Source organism: Anarrhichthys ocellatus, unplaced genomic scaffold, assembly GCF_004355925.1.
Source record: "Anarrhichthys ocellatus isolate YVR2014 unplaced genomic scaffold, GSC_Weel_1.0 scaffold231, whole genome shotgun sequence".
Lineage (NCBI taxonomy): Eukaryota > Metazoa > Chordata > Actinopteri > Perciformes > Anarhichadidae > Anarrhichthys > Anarrhichthys ocellatus.
Window position 1 is genome coordinate 117,083 of NW_022280261.1, and position 16,469 is coordinate 133,551.

A 16,469-nucleotide genomic window follows, 5' to 3' on the forward strand; every position below is an offset into this window, starting at 1 on the left:
CCATTTCCATAATGCAGCTTCAGTGCTTCCAAATCTAACCCTAACCCATTTTACTTTGCGCACCACCACGGTAGTTGGTGGTCTACCGCTTCCTCAGTCAGTGAGTTTGTTTGTGGTATTTTGTGACTTTCTGATCCAAACTAATGTGGCGTCCACTCAGCAGCACATTGCTCAGCTTGCCGGTACTACTTCAAACTGGGGGGTGCTGACCGCCATCAAAGTTGCTGTAGGTAATGCACTAACTACGGATAAGGATATATGTAGCAACGTCATTACGCAGAAACCGACGTCAGGTTGCGTGGGAAAATGGTTTTAGAAGGGGAAATGTCATTTTGACACTAAAACATACGTACTTCTTCCAAAACTTGAATGTCTGGATTTAAATATATCAAACCTCAAAACTAAAATATGTCAAACCGCAATACATAATATACCTTCCCTTTAATATTACCGCCCATAGGTTGCTACCCACATATTAGACTTGCCTTTCTCATTCCAGGGTTGATGTCATTTTTCAAATGAATTCAAGCTTATTATTATTATTATTATTATTATTATTATTATTATTATTATTATTGTTTCACCATAGACATGAAAAGTTCAAATCAGTGTCCTGATGTTTTTCATCATTTTGTTTTCTATTTTATTTTCTATTTATTTATTAATGAGTTGTGGTTACAATTATCCCAATCAGTTCAGATTTCTTTACTATGACAGCCATCATTACGAATGCTGCATCAGTCTAATACATGAATCATAATCAGCTGCTCTGTTCATTTCCAGGTGACATTTATCAATCCTGTCATTGAGCGGCGCTCCAAACTCCAGAGGCAGAGGAGAATTTTCCCGAAAGAAAAAGGTAACACCATGTATTCATACTGCATTGCATCAGTTCTTTCTTGAGATGTTATTTATTTGTTTATTAATAAGTGTTAGTTCTCAGACTTGTTTCTGACAGTTTTGGTTTAATTTACTGCGAGTAGAACATTCAGTCACACACAACTACAGAAATGTGATTTTGGTCTAGGAGACAAGGTGACATCATACCAACAACCAATCAATTTCATCATTATAAAATGGCTCTCAGCCAAATATTCAAACAATAACTGATAGAAATTGACATACACGTTATAACTTGGATCAGTTTATACCGCCAAGTTTCCAACGAGCATCATTTTACCTTTTTGAAGATTGTGGTTTTTGCCTATTTTTATGTCCATAATATTCCACATTTTGTTGATTGCAACCTTAGATTGTAATGTGAGAGTCCACAGAGCTCATACTCACAGTTTTTATTTATTTTTCCTCAACTGACAGATATAATCCCACCCTGAGGTTGACACGACTGTCATACATGTTGGAACAAATGACATTAAGAAAAAACAGTCTGAACTGTTAAAATTAGTCTTTTTTTCAACGTCCTCGAACAGTTCCATAGAAGTGTTTACATCTCGGGGCCAGCTACACTCCATAATGGGGCGTTTCAGTAGACTGCTCAGCCTCAGCACCTGGTTCTCCCCCCCCCCCCCCCCCGGGTCCTAGTCCCGATCACAATGGTCCCGCCTCGTACACTGGTACACTTTCTAAAGGGCTTGGACCATCTGTGCTTTATTCCGGTGTTGATAAGAAATAGAAGGAATGGAGTGTGTTCAATTTATAAGCTAAACTAGTTTCATCTGTTACCGGTACCAAGACGGCTTCAGACGGCCCAAAGGGCCTCTATGATCTATGACCTAGCTCTAATTAATATCAGAATTTTCCCCAGCAAATTATTTTTAGTTAATAACATTGTAACTGATTCTCTGTTTCTTTCTGAGACATGGTTAGCAGAAGGCAGCAGAGGTGCTGTCTCTTTGAGAAAAGCTCCCAACAGTTTATTTTTAACCACTAAAAGACCTCCAAGATGCACATTTTATTGACAACTTTGTTGAACTACTGTCAGTTATTACCATGGATTGCAACTTTTGGATCATAACTGGGGATATTACCATCGACATAGTTGATAAAATAAACAACTATACCTGAGAAATATTTGAAAGTTTTTGTCTTATGTGACATGTGAAAGAACCTAGGCACACTCGAAGCCACACCTTAGATTTGGTTCTTTTTCAGTACCTCAGCAGCTCTTCCGTTGTGGTTCAGGACTTGGCCCTTTCTGAGGATTTATCTGTTGTCTTTGACTTACTGATTATACCTGATGCTCCGTTTCTGTTAAGAAAAGGTACATTAATGAGAGCACCAGTGCTCAGTTTATGAACACATTTGTCTAAGATGATTAACAGGAACATCAATATAGTGCTCCAGGAATGAAGCCTAAAACCCAGATATGACCCGGCTTTTTTTCAATTTCCTCGTCTCAAAGTCTTTGTGTTTCTTGAATGTGTTTATGGTGAACTGTCTGACATTAGGTCTGTGGTGACACAAGCTGAACTGATTCTATAGTTTAGTTCTCTGATATAAAATAGGTCAGTGAACACCCCTCTGGTGAATTTAGAAGCATTTAGGTGACTTAAAAAAGTGTCTGAATGAGACGACTAAGCGTCCTCACTAGAACACTATCCTCCTTTAGCTTAGTGGTGGAGATGTGAAGTCATATGACCGAGGTGGAGTTCCTTCATAATGTTAGCTTTTTACTTTATGTTCATTTGTGAAGATTATCTCGATGAACAAAACGTGTAAGTATCATAAACGTTTGTTTGCCACAGAAGTTATTTTCTGCAGTAATTCAATGGAACAATCCTATTGGCTTTTTGTCGAGGTAACCAGTGCAATGCTGATTTCCTGTTGGCCTACAAAAATACATCGTCCCTGCACCATTGTATAACACCCTCACTCTTTTTGCCCTGGTTGACAAGTTTACAACCTCCCCAAAACAGAACTCTGGATACTAATGTAAACAACTATTGAGCTGTCTCAGATCTTCATTTCATAGCTGAGATCATTGAGAAAAGTCTTATCAACTCAGCAATATCTTGAACTCATGTGGTCACTTTGACAAATTACAACCAGACTTCCGACCTTGCCACAGTACTGAAACAGCTCTTCTAAAAGTCTTAAATGATTGGGCTGAATACTAATTCAGGTCCTGGTTTTACTCTGTGTTGTATTGACACTGTAGATCTTAGAATTGTGCTACACATAGAAAATAGGGAAAGACTTTTCCGGAGCAGTCTTGCTGCTCAGGTCTTGTTTAGGACGCCGGAGCTACTTTGTCACCATTGGCAGTTACCGATCTGATTGTCTGCGACATACGGAATCCCCCAGGGAACAGTTCTCGGACCTCTTCTGATTAAACTCTACATACTGCCTTCTGAATTCTACAGAACAACAACATTGACTATCATAGTTATGCAGATGATACTTTGATATATCTGGCCTACCTGGCGACTTCAGCCCAGTGCATCATTGTTTAGAGCAGATAAATAATCGGGTGAGCCAAAAGCTTCTGCAACAAAATACGGGCAAAACGGAGGTTATTGTGTATGGCAACAAAGACAAGATAACTATTATTGATAAATAACTCTAATCTTGGTCTCTAAAAAACCAAAGACTAAGCCATAGATCTTTGTGTTCTAATAGAATCTCACTTTTACCAGCCATATCAAAGCAATCACTAAACAGCCTTCTGTGGGAGCAATTTTTAAATGCAGGTTAAACCGTCTCTCTTTTTATGTGCCTATGATTGAGTTTTCATAATGTATTTACATTGCTTATCTTATAATCATATTACTCTCTGTTTAATTACCATTTTATGTAATTTGAATCATATTTTATGAATGGATGGTCCTTTTTCATATTATTTTTGTAAAGCACACTGTGTACGATATGTGCTCTAGAAATAAACTAATTAAAACAAATAGGTGAATCACACAGATTTTCTATCATAGTTGTTTTCCTCACTATTAAAGGATTCTGATTGGATCTCTTTTGTCCCCATTTCTCCTCACAGGGAAGGACTTCCTGCGTGCTGCCCAGATGAACATGAACTTTGCCACATGGGGCCGTTTGATGATGAGCATCCTGCCTCCCTGCAGCTCCCTGGAGCCCATGAGCCCTCCATTAGCAATCCCTAACACGGCCCCCCCGTCCTCCAGCACTTCTCCAGCACGGTAAGGTTCTGTGGTGTCTAGATACCGTGACCCAAAAACATCTCTTTGTCACATCTATGAAAGAGCTGTTACAAAAGAGAGCTATTAACTTCTTTTCGTAGCTTTCCACGGGGACTTGAGGCTATTTTTCCACCACCCATGATATCTGAGAATGGAGGGCTGATAGCCACATTATCACTGACCTGCATTCAGAGTTATGAGAAGTAAGATACACTGGTTGTATGATAAGAATATGTGAGGTTATAAAAATGAGCATGATTTAAGGATAACCGCAGTGATATTCTATATTTATAATTGTCACCAAAATCTAATGAGCAGACCCAAACCAACAGTGAGTGTATCTGCTAACAAGTAGAGTGTATGGATGTCTCTTCTTCCTCTGTCCATAGAGCTCCATTAAAACACATCAATGAGCCTCACTGTTGCTCTGGTGACATGTTCCTTCATCACCATCAACACACACACTGTACTTTATTTAGACTCAGTCCCAGTCGTGCGCCGTCAGGGCCAGCTAAGCCTTCTCTGCTGGCCTAAACAGAATCACAAAGTTATAGCTATTTTATAATTTTATAATTTTTCATAAATACACTCCATGTATTCTAATTATTTTCCCCATTATCTTATTTTCTCATTGCACAGCTCCTGTCTTCCTCTGTTGCTCTGCTTCCAGCACAGCTTGTGTTAAGTAGAGCTTTTATCCAATCAGATTCATCCTCTATGTCTCTATGTAAGGAGAGAGGCCCGATGCCCGCTAGAGAGCCTTTGCAGTTTAAGTGAATGGGGACGATATTGTTGATTGTCATAGTCTTCAACCAATCAGATCTTTAGTTTGACATGTTGGGCGTAATCTTTGACGTGCCAGTGCTGTCTAGGTAGTCTACAACTACGTCAGCATTAACGTGCAGCGTGATTGGTCAGTGGGGCTAGCGTGACTGTTGTGAAGCAGAAAGCTAGCTATCAGAAGTTAGTAGTAAGAGTTCAAGTTGAAAGATATGTAAGAAGTTATGACATTTTTAGCGTTTTGCTTGGTGTAGATTCTTTACCTAGCTTTGTTTTTTTAACACTCAATGGCTGAAGGAGGAGAAACGGATTTGGTGGCGGAGTTACTGACAACACCTTTCTGTAGAAGGACATTTCAGGATAAGCTGGACATCGTATCAAAGGGTCGGTCAACCCCACAGCTAGCTGCCCTGACCCAGCATGGAAAAGGATTTGTACGAACGGTATTTCTGGCTGACGGCGGCGGAGAAGCGTTGCACATTTTATGGCTAAGAATGCGTTTCATTTACAACTGAGCGTCTTGGTGTTTGGAGCTGTTTGGAGCTATGCTACGCTAACCTGAGGTGGCTAACCAAGGCAGCAACACGGCACCATAACAGGCAGGACACTTACAAGCTACGGTGCTTATGAAAACTTTTGGTGAGACCCGAGTGGATCTACAACTCAACGAACACGTTCACAGGAGGACCTCTGGCTGGAACTGACCCGTACCAATGTTCTGTACAACCGCGTCATTGAACTCTTTGTTAACACAGAAAGGAGGATGGACTTTGTCTTTAAGTGAACAGCAGCTTTGGTAAGTGAAGTGCTTTTGTGTTTTTACATCTGCAGTAGCGTTACTACTGTGTTCGTTTGTCTATGGTGTCGTTATTATGATCTGGTTAATATTGTTCCCTCTGATGAATGGCTCGTGCTCTTCAGTGTGCGGTGGAATACTGTTTTAGTGCTGCAGTGTTGCTGGATTGATTTGTCATGCTTTGTTGTCATATGAATATATGTGACTGGTGTTGGAAGAAAATCATCATATACCGTAATTTAGGATTGAACTGAACACATTTGGATTCACAAGTAAACAGTTTATATAACGTGTTATGTAACACACATTTTGGTTCATAACAACATTCTTAGGAAGTGATTAGGGCGCACCAGACAAATTGTAATAAATCTCTCCAATTCGTACCAAAACATTTCCCGTACATGAATCGTGTGTTCTGCCAAAAGGTTATCTTGACCCAAACGAGGACATGAGAGCATGACATAATGAAGAGACCAGATGTGCTTTGTTTTTGGTTCAACGGACTGGTTTGATTGGTGGAAAGTGACTAAAGGGGGGGTGAATCTGGACTATAAAAGTGATCTGTGAAAAGTAATACTTTGGATTTGTTTCGATTTGCTAAACTCGTATGTTGGGCGTGTGCATATTAAAACACTTCCCGCTGGGTTGCAACTTCAATTCGCCGTCTCTTCTCGTCATTTTGCCACAACACTGGTTCTTGTCATTGTGTTAATTACATTAATTTTGACTCTATGCATTGTCCGTTAATGACACAGCATCCCGTCATCGCGGGGTTAGGGTCGGACATTTGATTTTCTGTTTGGGGTTTTGTTTTCTTTAACAAAGCAAGAATGATGGTCTGGAGAAATGGGGATTGTGTGGTGATTGCTTTAGCCTGTTTGAATCAGTAGGAACAGCTAAACACTGCAGGGAGTGTGTAGCGTGAGTGCTACTGTTGGATTTCCTGCTAAGCTAGTATAGCGCGCCTCCCTGAACACATGTGCCACACCACGTACAATGTTTTGTTTGCGGGGTGTCAGACAGCATGTTGCCAGTTTGAGCAAAGTCCACTGAAAACATTCTATTTCCCACAATTTAAGCTTCTGCATTTTCCAAATGCACGAGTATTATTCAAATGTATTGTTCGGTTCGTAAGCCTCGTATCATCAGTCCTGTTGACTGTACATCTTAAATCCTTTTTAAATGCAAGTTTTTAATTGGTACAAATACAAATCTCTTTATGTATGAAGATAAAATGAGTGACATAGAAAAACCCAAGCACTTTTAGACTGTACACAAAATGAAAGCATTGAAACAAAAATTTGAAAGTGGCTATACATAATAAATTTATAACATAACGGTTCTCGGAGGGAAACCATATGAGGAGTATTCCACCTGATGTTTTAGGAGGTGCCAGCTGCAGGAAGAAGCCTAACAATGCAAACAAATGATTTTAGTACGTTTGTTATTTTGTGCTTGTTTTGGTTTGGTAAGTAGGCATACATCAATTTTATATTACGGCAATGTATAAGCGGTTTCGAGACAGTAACCTGAGTTTGAGTGTAGTGGAGATTTTGCTCAAAGAAGTTTAGAAAATCAAGGTACATCGCTGAAGGTAGTCAACAATACTACCACCAGCACAACCACAACAGTGAAGGAGCTCTTCCTCTTGTTTTCAGAGAACCTGCTGTGAGTCTACATTTTAATGAAGAACAACCCGGCAGATCTCCACATCGCACAAGAAAGAGCACTAAAGACTCTCCGCCGGTAAGAAAGTCAGCCAAAGATTAATAGCAGCAGAACGAGTGCTGAATGTCTTTGTATAATATTAAGATTGAGGTCATGATCTGCAGTGGTTTTGTTCCAGCCCTAATGTTTCTGTTGTTTCATGTGTTCTTGTTTGTGAATCAAATGTGTCAGTTAATCTCTATTGTGTGTGTGAAACCAGTGTCCTGGTGAGAACAAGCGACATCCCTCAATTCATCCTCCTCCACAGTAAGTCATGCTGAGTAGGAATGCAGAGAATTTGTGCCTTTGTTTGGAAATATCCTTGAGTTTCGGAGTGTGATGATGATGATGAGAGAGAGATGGAGCCTGAAATATACAAAGCTACCTCCCCTAACTAAAGTTCACAGTTTATATCCAAGTACACCAAAAGACAGTGTAAACACTCCATACATGTATATCATATTCAAGCACTGCAGCCAGAAGGAGGCTTCCTCTCAGTGGTAGTAGTGACTCCTATGTGAGTTATAACGTAACACCACAGTGTAGCTGGTGAGAAAAGTCTCTGTCTTCTCCTCTTAAAGTTCCTGTCACAAAGAACGTACATGTATTAGTACTCTTTCATTCATGCGATGAGTGCAGAGAACTCATAAGGAATTCTTCAGTTGCAAAACGTGTTGACTGTTGTCCTGTCATGCAGCAGGAGTGAAGGACTTCAGATGGAAGACTTCACCTGCATTTCAGTTCTGGGGAGAGGTCACTTCGGTAAGGTAGGCATCTCCTCTAACCTGTTGCTCCTGTACAGCGTCAGTAGCAGGCTTTGGATCAGTACTAATGATATGATGATAATAATCTTCATACCCTGTAACTGATCAAAGGTGCTGCTAGCAGAGAATAAGAAGTCAGACAAACTGTACGCCATCAAAGCCCTGAAGAAAGGAGACATCGTAACACGTGATGAAGTTGACAGGTAAGCGATCCCTTGAGACATAATTATAGAGTCGATGCTTCTCTCCACCAGGGCCCTGAATCACAGAGCAGGTCTTAGTGGGGCTCTCCTTGGGTTACCTGGCTTCCCAGTGGTCCTGAGTACCTGGCATCAACTGGTCTGTTAACTCATGTTCATGTGAGCTGTTAATTACAAGTCATGTCATCAGAACCATGAATGAAGTACTTGATATGATATGAAATCAGTAATAGTGTGTATTTTTAAATATATCTTATTAAATGCGTTTGGTATTTTCAACATTCTCAGTAGTATAGAGTGAGTATTGTTTCTCTTTTGTTTCCTGAACAAATGATGGTAAAAAGTTCAGAGTTATATAAGACTGTGCAGGGAGGAGGGAAGTAGTTAATACTGATGAGGACTATCTGACTGAAATGTTGCATTTACAGTCACGGGTACATTTCAGTTTGTAGATTCTTTGTTGTTGTTGATGACAGCAGTTTATATACTTTTTTAATTTCTAATTCTCATCATGAAGTCAGCTGGTGTTATCATGAGCTGCAGTGAGGAATCCAAGTGTAAACCGAACTGCAACAAATGTCTGTCTTGTACTTAAAGAATACAAAAATACCCAATTGTTCCAAAGGGCCAGCATTTTCATCCGTAACCATCTCTTCACAAGTGAAGGTGTTTTGTCATAAAGTGATGATAACGGATATCCTGAATAAGGGTGCAATACATCATTCATGCAGATATCGCTACATATGTCCCCGTGTGTCTGTGTTCAGCCTCATGTGTGAAAAGAGGATCTTTGAAGTGATCAACACCTCCCAGCATCCTTTCCTGGTGAACCTGTACGGCTGCTTCCAGACTGCAGACCACGTGTGCTTTGTGATGGCCTACTCCCCCGGAGGAGACCTCATGACACACATTCACACCAGCATCTTCACTGAGGAACAGGCCCGGTTAGCACACATCACTCTGTGAAGCCATGACATGCAGCCTAAATACAGGATGCTGCTGTTATTTCATCCCTCTCTCTCTGGTTTCAGCTTTTATTCGTCCTGTGTGCTGCTCGGCCTGGAGTTTCTACACCAGAACCAAATAGTTTACAGGTGAGTCCTCCTCAGCTGCTTTCAGAACGGTATTACTTCATACCTGGCTGCATGTCGGGAGCATGTTGCATGTTGCATGTTGCTTTGTGTCTGTCTGCCAGGGATCTGAAGCTGGATAATCTGCTGATGGATGCAGATGGTTTTGTCAGGATAGCAGACTTTGGCTTGTGCAAAGAAGGTAAGATCATTCTGTCATTGTTAAGCTCCAGTAGATGTCAAACTCTTAAAAGTGATGTCGCCTTTTGACCTACAGCACATTGCAATCATTTCATAGTTGCTATAGAAGTGTTCATCTTGTGACAGGATTCAGTGTGTGCAGGCTTGGAACATGAACACCTATTCATTTGATTTGATGGCACTCATGAACTCATCTCAGTAGTTTTCTGTCATAACAGCATGTTGACGTTATTATGTGCTGACCTATGAGTGAGCGTGTGTGATGAGTCTGTAGTGAGGCTGTGCTGTGTGTAGGTATGGGCCACGGCGATCGCACCACAACGTTCTGCGGCACACCGGAGTTTCTGGCCCCAGAGGTGCTGACGGACAACACCTACACCCGCAGTGTGGACTGGTGGGGGCTGGGGGTCCTCGTCTATGAGATGCTGGTGGGGGAGGTCAGTATGAACGTGACAAGGCAAATGTAAAGCAGCTCACGGGAGCCCCACATCACATTAACTCAACACAAACACTGACATACCATCACCTCAAAGTGGATGGAGTGAAAATGACCGTGAAGTCCAACCTTCTTCTTCTTCTTCTTCTTCTTCTTCTTCTTCTTCTTGTTCTTGTTCTGATTCTGAATGTTAGATAGTCTGATGGGCAGGTGGCACCTTGCATGGTATCCCCAGCCATCAGTGTGGGTGAATGATGGGGGCTCCTTTCCTCTCTTCTCTCCTCTCTGTCATTGTGTACGGTGGTTTTCTAGCCTTTTCTCTAAATGAGAGCCGAGAGAGTGAACTAGACAGAACAGCAATGATCTTACACTCCGTTAAACCAGCAGATCATTTTGTGGATGTTCAGCACTACAACAGACACCTTTCACATTGTCATATTGTTTTCACATTGTCATTTGACACATGGTCTATAATCGATACTTTTATAATAACACTTTATAGTTGCTCCTGCATTTTAACTTGATCTTGAGGCCCCATCTTGTTTAGGGTGCCTGTGTCAAAATCTATGAATAATAGCATTTATATTGTGATAAACAGAAATAGCTTGTGTCAGCCTTGATGAAGGGCCACACTGCTGGCATGATGCAGACCACAAAAGCTTTCTGTCAGTGTAACATTTCTTTAGAGATGAACCGTGGGTTTTGCATTAGCGGATCTCTTAGAGGTGAGTATGGACAGCGATGTATATGGGAAGACGTTTTTATTGTTTTAAGACAGACTAGATCTGTAGACAGCTTCCAGATGTTGAGCTCAAAAGCAGACACAGTAACTCAGTCGATCTCCCTGTACTGTGTATAACCACCGAAGGAACAGAATCTTCTAGAACATTATTCAGTTTGTGCTGCTCTCTTCTCTCTCAGTCTCCTTTCCCAGGTGATGATGAGGAAGAGGTGTTTGACAGCATCGTCAACGATGACGTGCGCTACCCTCGCTTCCTTTCTCCTGAGTCTGTGTCCCTCATTCAAAAGGTTGGATCTGGATTCTCTTCAGGAGTTTACTCGTGATCTTTTTCGACAAAATCTCTCGCTCTGATCTCATGTGTTTATTTACTCCTCTCCATTGCTTTCACTGTGTTTTAGCTGCTGCAGAAGAATCCTCAGATGAGACTGGGAGGAGGCGAGGAAGACGCCTCGGAGATTAAAAGACACAAATTCTTTCAGGTCATTATCCGGCCAGGCGCTGCTGACCGCCTGATAGTCACCTCTTCTTTCTGTAGAGCTTCCACTCAGGACAAACTACTGTATTAGATAGCATACCTTTTTGATGAGCTAGTAGAGTTCTAATGCTTTCAGGCTTCTTCAACATTCACCGTTTCACATCACAGCTCATTTGAAGTAACACTGAACTGGACCCAGAGCAGGAAATCCACTTTTGAAAACCTGTAGCCACTGAGAATGAAGAGAAAACATCAGTTGTGTAGTTCTAGTTCTGTGTGACACCAAAATATTCAACAAAGAGTAGGAATGTGACATTCATCTTAAAAATAATTTTTCCCACTTTGACATTAGGGATGTTGCCATGTACTGGAATTGATAACTGTGTTGTTTAAAGATGAAATACTGACATTGTGCTACTAATAAGCATATAATAATAATAATAATACTGTGTAAATAATCCAGCTCCTCTTAAAGGTATAATATACAGGAATGTTTGGGAACTTGCCTGCCTAGCAGAGGCATATAAACACAAGGCGTAAGTCTAGTTTGTTCTAGCAGTTAAAGCACATTAGTGACGGCTGCTGTGAAAACCACCACGTTTATACATTTTGAACCAGTTGAATATATTTTTATTGTACTCCAACTTGAACATCTTTCTCAGCACTGACTGCACATTGAAGGTGATGTCTTTAGTGATTCCTGCTCCTCCTCATTGTCTGTTGACAGGGAATGGACTGGCCCGCTCTCCTGGCCAAAAACATGAAGCCTCCCTTCCTGCCGGTCATCAGAGCGCTGAAGGACGTCAGTAACTTCGACGACGAGTTCACACGTCTCAAGCCGGTCCTCACCCCCCCACGAACAGCCTACGTCCTCACTGCTGAGCAACAAGAAATCTTTGCTGACTTTGACTTTTCTCTCATGAGTTGACTAAAGTGACTCCCTCGCTCACTGTGGAAGGCTGCTCCTGTTCATCCTCACTTTTATTTGCCATAAAGCTCTTCTGACTGAACAGAAGCTGAGAAACTACCGTCCTGTCTTTTTCATGTCCTCTGTGGCTGCTTTAAACACACTACAAAGATCTTTCTCTAATCGAGCCGTAGGATCAAGTACCGTTCACTGTATGAAACATGTCACCAGTGCAATAGGACATGGACATTGTTCCAGCCCTCTCGGTCGAAGAACTAAACTCTAAATATTTGTGATCTTAATGAAGAAAAGTGACTCTGAAGTCCAAACGCTATCTTGTGCTATTTATCCGACTTCCATCTGTTGTTAACCGTCTCTATGTTGTTGGGATGTAATACTCTAATACTGTTCTTCAGAGAGATTGCTCAGTCAATACAACTGTATGTTATTTAAAAAGGATACTATCATGAAGATTATGCTCATATAGAACAGACCAGCCTATATGTAAGTGTAAACAACATGAAGGAAATATTAATGAATAAATTGATATCTGCTGGACTTTAAATGATCAGGAAACTCGTCATTAACATTTATTTTTTGATGTATAGTCATTTTAAAGTAGTAAAAACATTGCATGACAGTATTGCATATAATTCAGAAGTACACAACATGAATTAAATGTTAATTCATAAAAACCAGAGCGCTCACTGACTAATACAACTGGAGGCAGTCTGCATGTTGTCCAGCACCACAGCTGTACATTGAATTCAACATTTATTGCTGTTACAAGGGAACTATTGCACTCACTGCTCTAACGCTGAGCTGCTGCTCCTCCAGGTACTCCATTCAAATAGTCATACAAAAATCTAGAGACATGTTCTGGTTCAAAATAGTTACAAAATGACATACAATATAAAATAGCTTGAAATGCTGTCCATTGAAAGTCAAAGCTTCCTGTACAAATGCCATGAACAATACAGCTACCGTCATCTGATGTTTGAAAAGAAAAAATGAAAATGTTAACTTCAACTAACCGTTTTAAGAGTGAAGATGTGGAAGCTGTAAAACCTCTGCAGAATAAATACCACTCAGCACTTACAGTAATCGGTCGCATGAAACAAGAGCAGCATGACAGCATGACGCTTCTACAGTAGAACTCATTGGACCTGTCTGCAGTGAGTGAACAGAGCAACCACACATCTGGATTGTCTACACATGCACATAAAACAAGGATTTTTTTTTTATCAAATGTTTATGCAATAATTAACATGTATTAAAAGTAAACTTTAAAAGTATTTAACAGTCGGGTGTACAATGTTCATTGCTCACAGAAATGATTGCGTGGAGTACATAGGAGCGGTCAGGTAGGATGTGGGAGCATAAAGACCAAGGCTTTACGACGAGCTTCACTCGGCCTTCACATGAGACAGTGAAGGGCCTGAAATGCTTCTGTATCCTTCAATGGCTGTAAACGAATGTTAGAATAAGGGCTTTAATGCTGGTAACCTGTTGACAGCCACTTCTGTGAAAAACAGGAAGTGTGGACCACTGGGAGGAGAGATGTTAAAGACGGTAAATGTGGGACAACAACACAAGTGTCTTCATAAAGGTAAACTGCACAAAAGCATAATTCATCTCCCAACTTTGCAGTTAAGTGTCTGGTCCCAAAAACTAGAGAGGTTACATCTGAGTGAAATCCCTTTCAGTCTTTGAATGTCATGTAATCCTAGACCTGGTCGCTGCCCTCCCTGAAGTACACCTGTTCCCACACCACTGTGCCCCACACGCAGAAGAAACCCCACAGGTTGTTGAAGGTGCCCCGGTCGAAGGGGTTTTCATCAGCGCCGCAGTGTTTTAGGTAGGAGATGCGATGGCGCGACATGAACTCCCAGGTGGTGGTGTTGAGAGACACCAGGTAGAGGTGGGAGCCGAGCAGGAGCAGCACGATCAGCGAGAGCAGAGCCACCAGCACGACCACGGTCAGCAGCATGCCGTTGGTACGCAGCCACAGCTGCCAGCTGGGTGCGTACCTGAAACCCGTCCTGATGAAACAAGCAAGAGAGAAGCAATCTGTGGAGGCTTTGCAGCTGCAGCATTCACCTGTCAGCACAGGGGGTTGGTGACAGTGTTGTACTCACCAGGCAATGTGCAGCCCCCAGAGCAGCACCAGCAGCTGGATGGCCAGGTAAAGCACAAACCAGCGGTGGTTCCTCTCGCCAACGCAGTTCTCGATCCAGGGGCAGTGGTGGTCGTACCGCCGGACACAGTGCTGACACGTCTGGCAGTGCTTTGATCTCATTGGCTGCTGCTTGGAACAAAGGTCATTGTATTTAGATGAAACATACATATTTTGTTAAATAAAAAAACAACATGCTATGTGTACTGAAAGCGTAAAGTTGAACCCTGTTGTTCTGAACTAGCCAGTGTTCTGTTTAGAGCTACAGAGATCTCGTCTCAGGAATATTGGAGGTTAACCTCAGTGTGAGGAGAGGACAACATGAGACTACACCTGAGCTTTCACAAAGCACATGGATACGCTATAGTTGTGATATTTACAACATGTGTTGCTGCAGCTGTAACTGGTGGTGTACTGTATCTTTGTTTTTGTGTCACAACAGCAACAACTTTCCCTCTTTGCATCATGAACGTACATGGAAGGACCGACTGGTACAGAACCCACCGGAATTACAGTTTATTAGTTGTTGATCCTGAAGGAGCGATGGCCTTCTTACACATTACGTTGACCTTTGACACAGACTGAGAGATGTGGTTGAAAGCTCCAAAAGCCAGTACGTGGACCTTGAGTTAAGATTTTTCTTTCAAAATGTGTGTGGCTTTACAAGCTCAATATGTTTCGGTTGACATAATGACCTGTACAATTCAAAACAAATCTTACACAGCGGCACAAAACCTCACATCCTGATTAGACGTGTGAGTCTGTATTTAAAGAGGGATGTCAGGTTCATGTTTCATAGAAGGGTTAAACTCACGTCTACATTTACATTACATTACTGGACACAGTGAGTGACCTGCTGGGTCATATGAGGATCTGTGTTCACTGGAGGTAGTACAAGTGTGTAACATAGAACTGTTCTGCTCAGCAACCCATCTGCTATTCTATACCACTGAGGGATCTTACGTACTTGTAGAACATTGAGTGTCACATTTCAGCCTGAGAGCTACACTGTTACCACAGAGAGATGACAAATTACAACTCCATGTCTACAGAAAATCAATCAATCAATCAATCAATCAACCAATCAATCCATCCATCCATCCATCCATCCATCCATCCCACAGGCTCAGAAACCACTTAACTCAAGGCCCTCCACTACAACTCTTGTAACTTTTGTTATTACTGCAAACACATGATTGAAGTTCCAAACTGAGATGCTGTCCGCTCTATGTGAGATGCGGTTGAAAGCCCCAGAAAAGGCAAATAAGTGGCCCTTGAGTTGAATGTTTTGTTTTGACAAATGACTGTTTCGTCAATGGAGACTGAACCTTTACTCTCCAATACAACGAGACTAAAGTAAGAAAGGGTTTCTTTTTTATATGCAAACACAATGTAACACTCTTTCTGCCTCATAAATCTGTCTGTATTCATTCTAATTGTGTTCAGTCGTATGAGCCCATGACAGCGTGCTGCTGTGTGTGTGGAGGCTACCTGCAGCAGACAGTGGCCACAGCGGCGCTGTCGCAGGGACTTGGTGGTGGGGGGGATCATGTCCTGCTGCTCCTCCGTCACTCCCAGCGTGAACTGGCACAACACACAAGACAAACTGGTCAGAGGAGCCACTGCCCATTTTCAGTCCAAGCATTCATCACAACCTTCTGTGTGTGCTCATTTGTCATTTACATCCACACAAACATGAAAACAATAACACCCCATGATCGCAGTTTGATTGTGTTTGATGTACTCCTGGGTCTTTATCTCAAGTTGTTTATCAGAACTGCTGTATGGAATGGTGATAACTAAATCTTTGAGTAACTTAAGTTGACTAACTTTACTGCACACTCTATTCTCCCATTCAAGATCCTATGAATTACATAAACCAATACAAACCACTAACAATGTCCGATTACTCCTAATATTCCACAAATGCCTTCCCAGGCATACAGATATACTGACTGTAAAACAGGGATGCATCAAATGTATGCAACACCTGCACTGCAACACAATACATGTGCAAAGGCATGAGGAAGCAGTCAGAGATCATACTGTCAGCCTAGATCTAGTCCCAGTCAAACCATCACCTGTTAGAGGTGGCTCCTAGTCCCA

At 41.6% G+C, this 16,469-nt stretch overlaps 2 protein-coding genes across 4 annotated transcripts in view; one reads left to right on the forward strand and one right to left on the reverse strand.

The window, feature by feature from the left end:
• The window catches only part of pkn3 (protein kinase N3), a 32,582-nt gene extending 19,620 nt beyond the window's left edge, over positions 1 to 12,962 (forward strand). For 2 of the 3 annotated variants that reach the window (XM_031879162.1, XM_031879164.1), the window contains 13 exons: positions 784 to 859; positions 3,950 to 4,109; positions 7,344 to 7,431; positions 7,613 to 7,659; positions 8,090 to 8,159; positions 8,268 to 8,359; positions 9,124 to 9,300; positions 9,388 to 9,450; positions 9,552 to 9,628; positions 9,922 to 10,064; positions 10,985 to 11,092; positions 11,204 to 11,284; positions 12,008 to 12,962. In XM_031879162.1, coding sequence (XP_031735022.1) covers positions 784 to 859; positions 3,950 to 4,109; positions 7,344 to 7,431; positions 7,613 to 7,659; positions 8,090 to 8,159; positions 8,268 to 8,359; positions 9,124 to 9,300; positions 9,388 to 9,450; positions 9,552 to 9,628; positions 9,922 to 10,064; positions 10,985 to 11,092; positions 11,204 to 11,284; positions 12,008 to 12,208 — 1,383 coding nt within the window. In that variant the 3' untranslated portion in view covers positions 12,209 to 12,962. The remainder of the gene's footprint in view (positions 1 to 783; positions 860 to 3,949; positions 4,110 to 7,343; positions 7,432 to 7,612; positions 7,660 to 8,089; positions 8,160 to 8,267; positions 8,360 to 9,123; positions 9,301 to 9,387; positions 9,451 to 9,551; positions 9,629 to 9,921; positions 10,065 to 10,984; positions 11,093 to 11,203; positions 11,285 to 12,007) is intronic. The other variant, XM_031879163.1, reaches the window with a different exon arrangement.
• The window catches only part of zdhhc12b (zDHHC palmitoyltransferase 12b), a 4,863-nt gene continuing 1,158 nt past the window's right edge, over positions 12,765 to 16,469 (reverse strand). The window contains exons 3-5 of the mRNA XM_031879165.1: positions 15,855 to 15,947; positions 14,326 to 14,492; positions 12,765 to 14,229 (exon numbers count right to left, since the gene is read on the reverse strand). Of these exons, the coding sequence (XP_031735025.1) occupies positions 13,914 to 14,229; positions 14,326 to 14,492; positions 15,855 to 15,947 (576 nt within the window). The 3' untranslated portion in view covers positions 12,765 to 13,913. The remainder of the gene's footprint in view (positions 14,230 to 14,325; positions 14,493 to 15,854; positions 15,948 to 16,469) is intronic.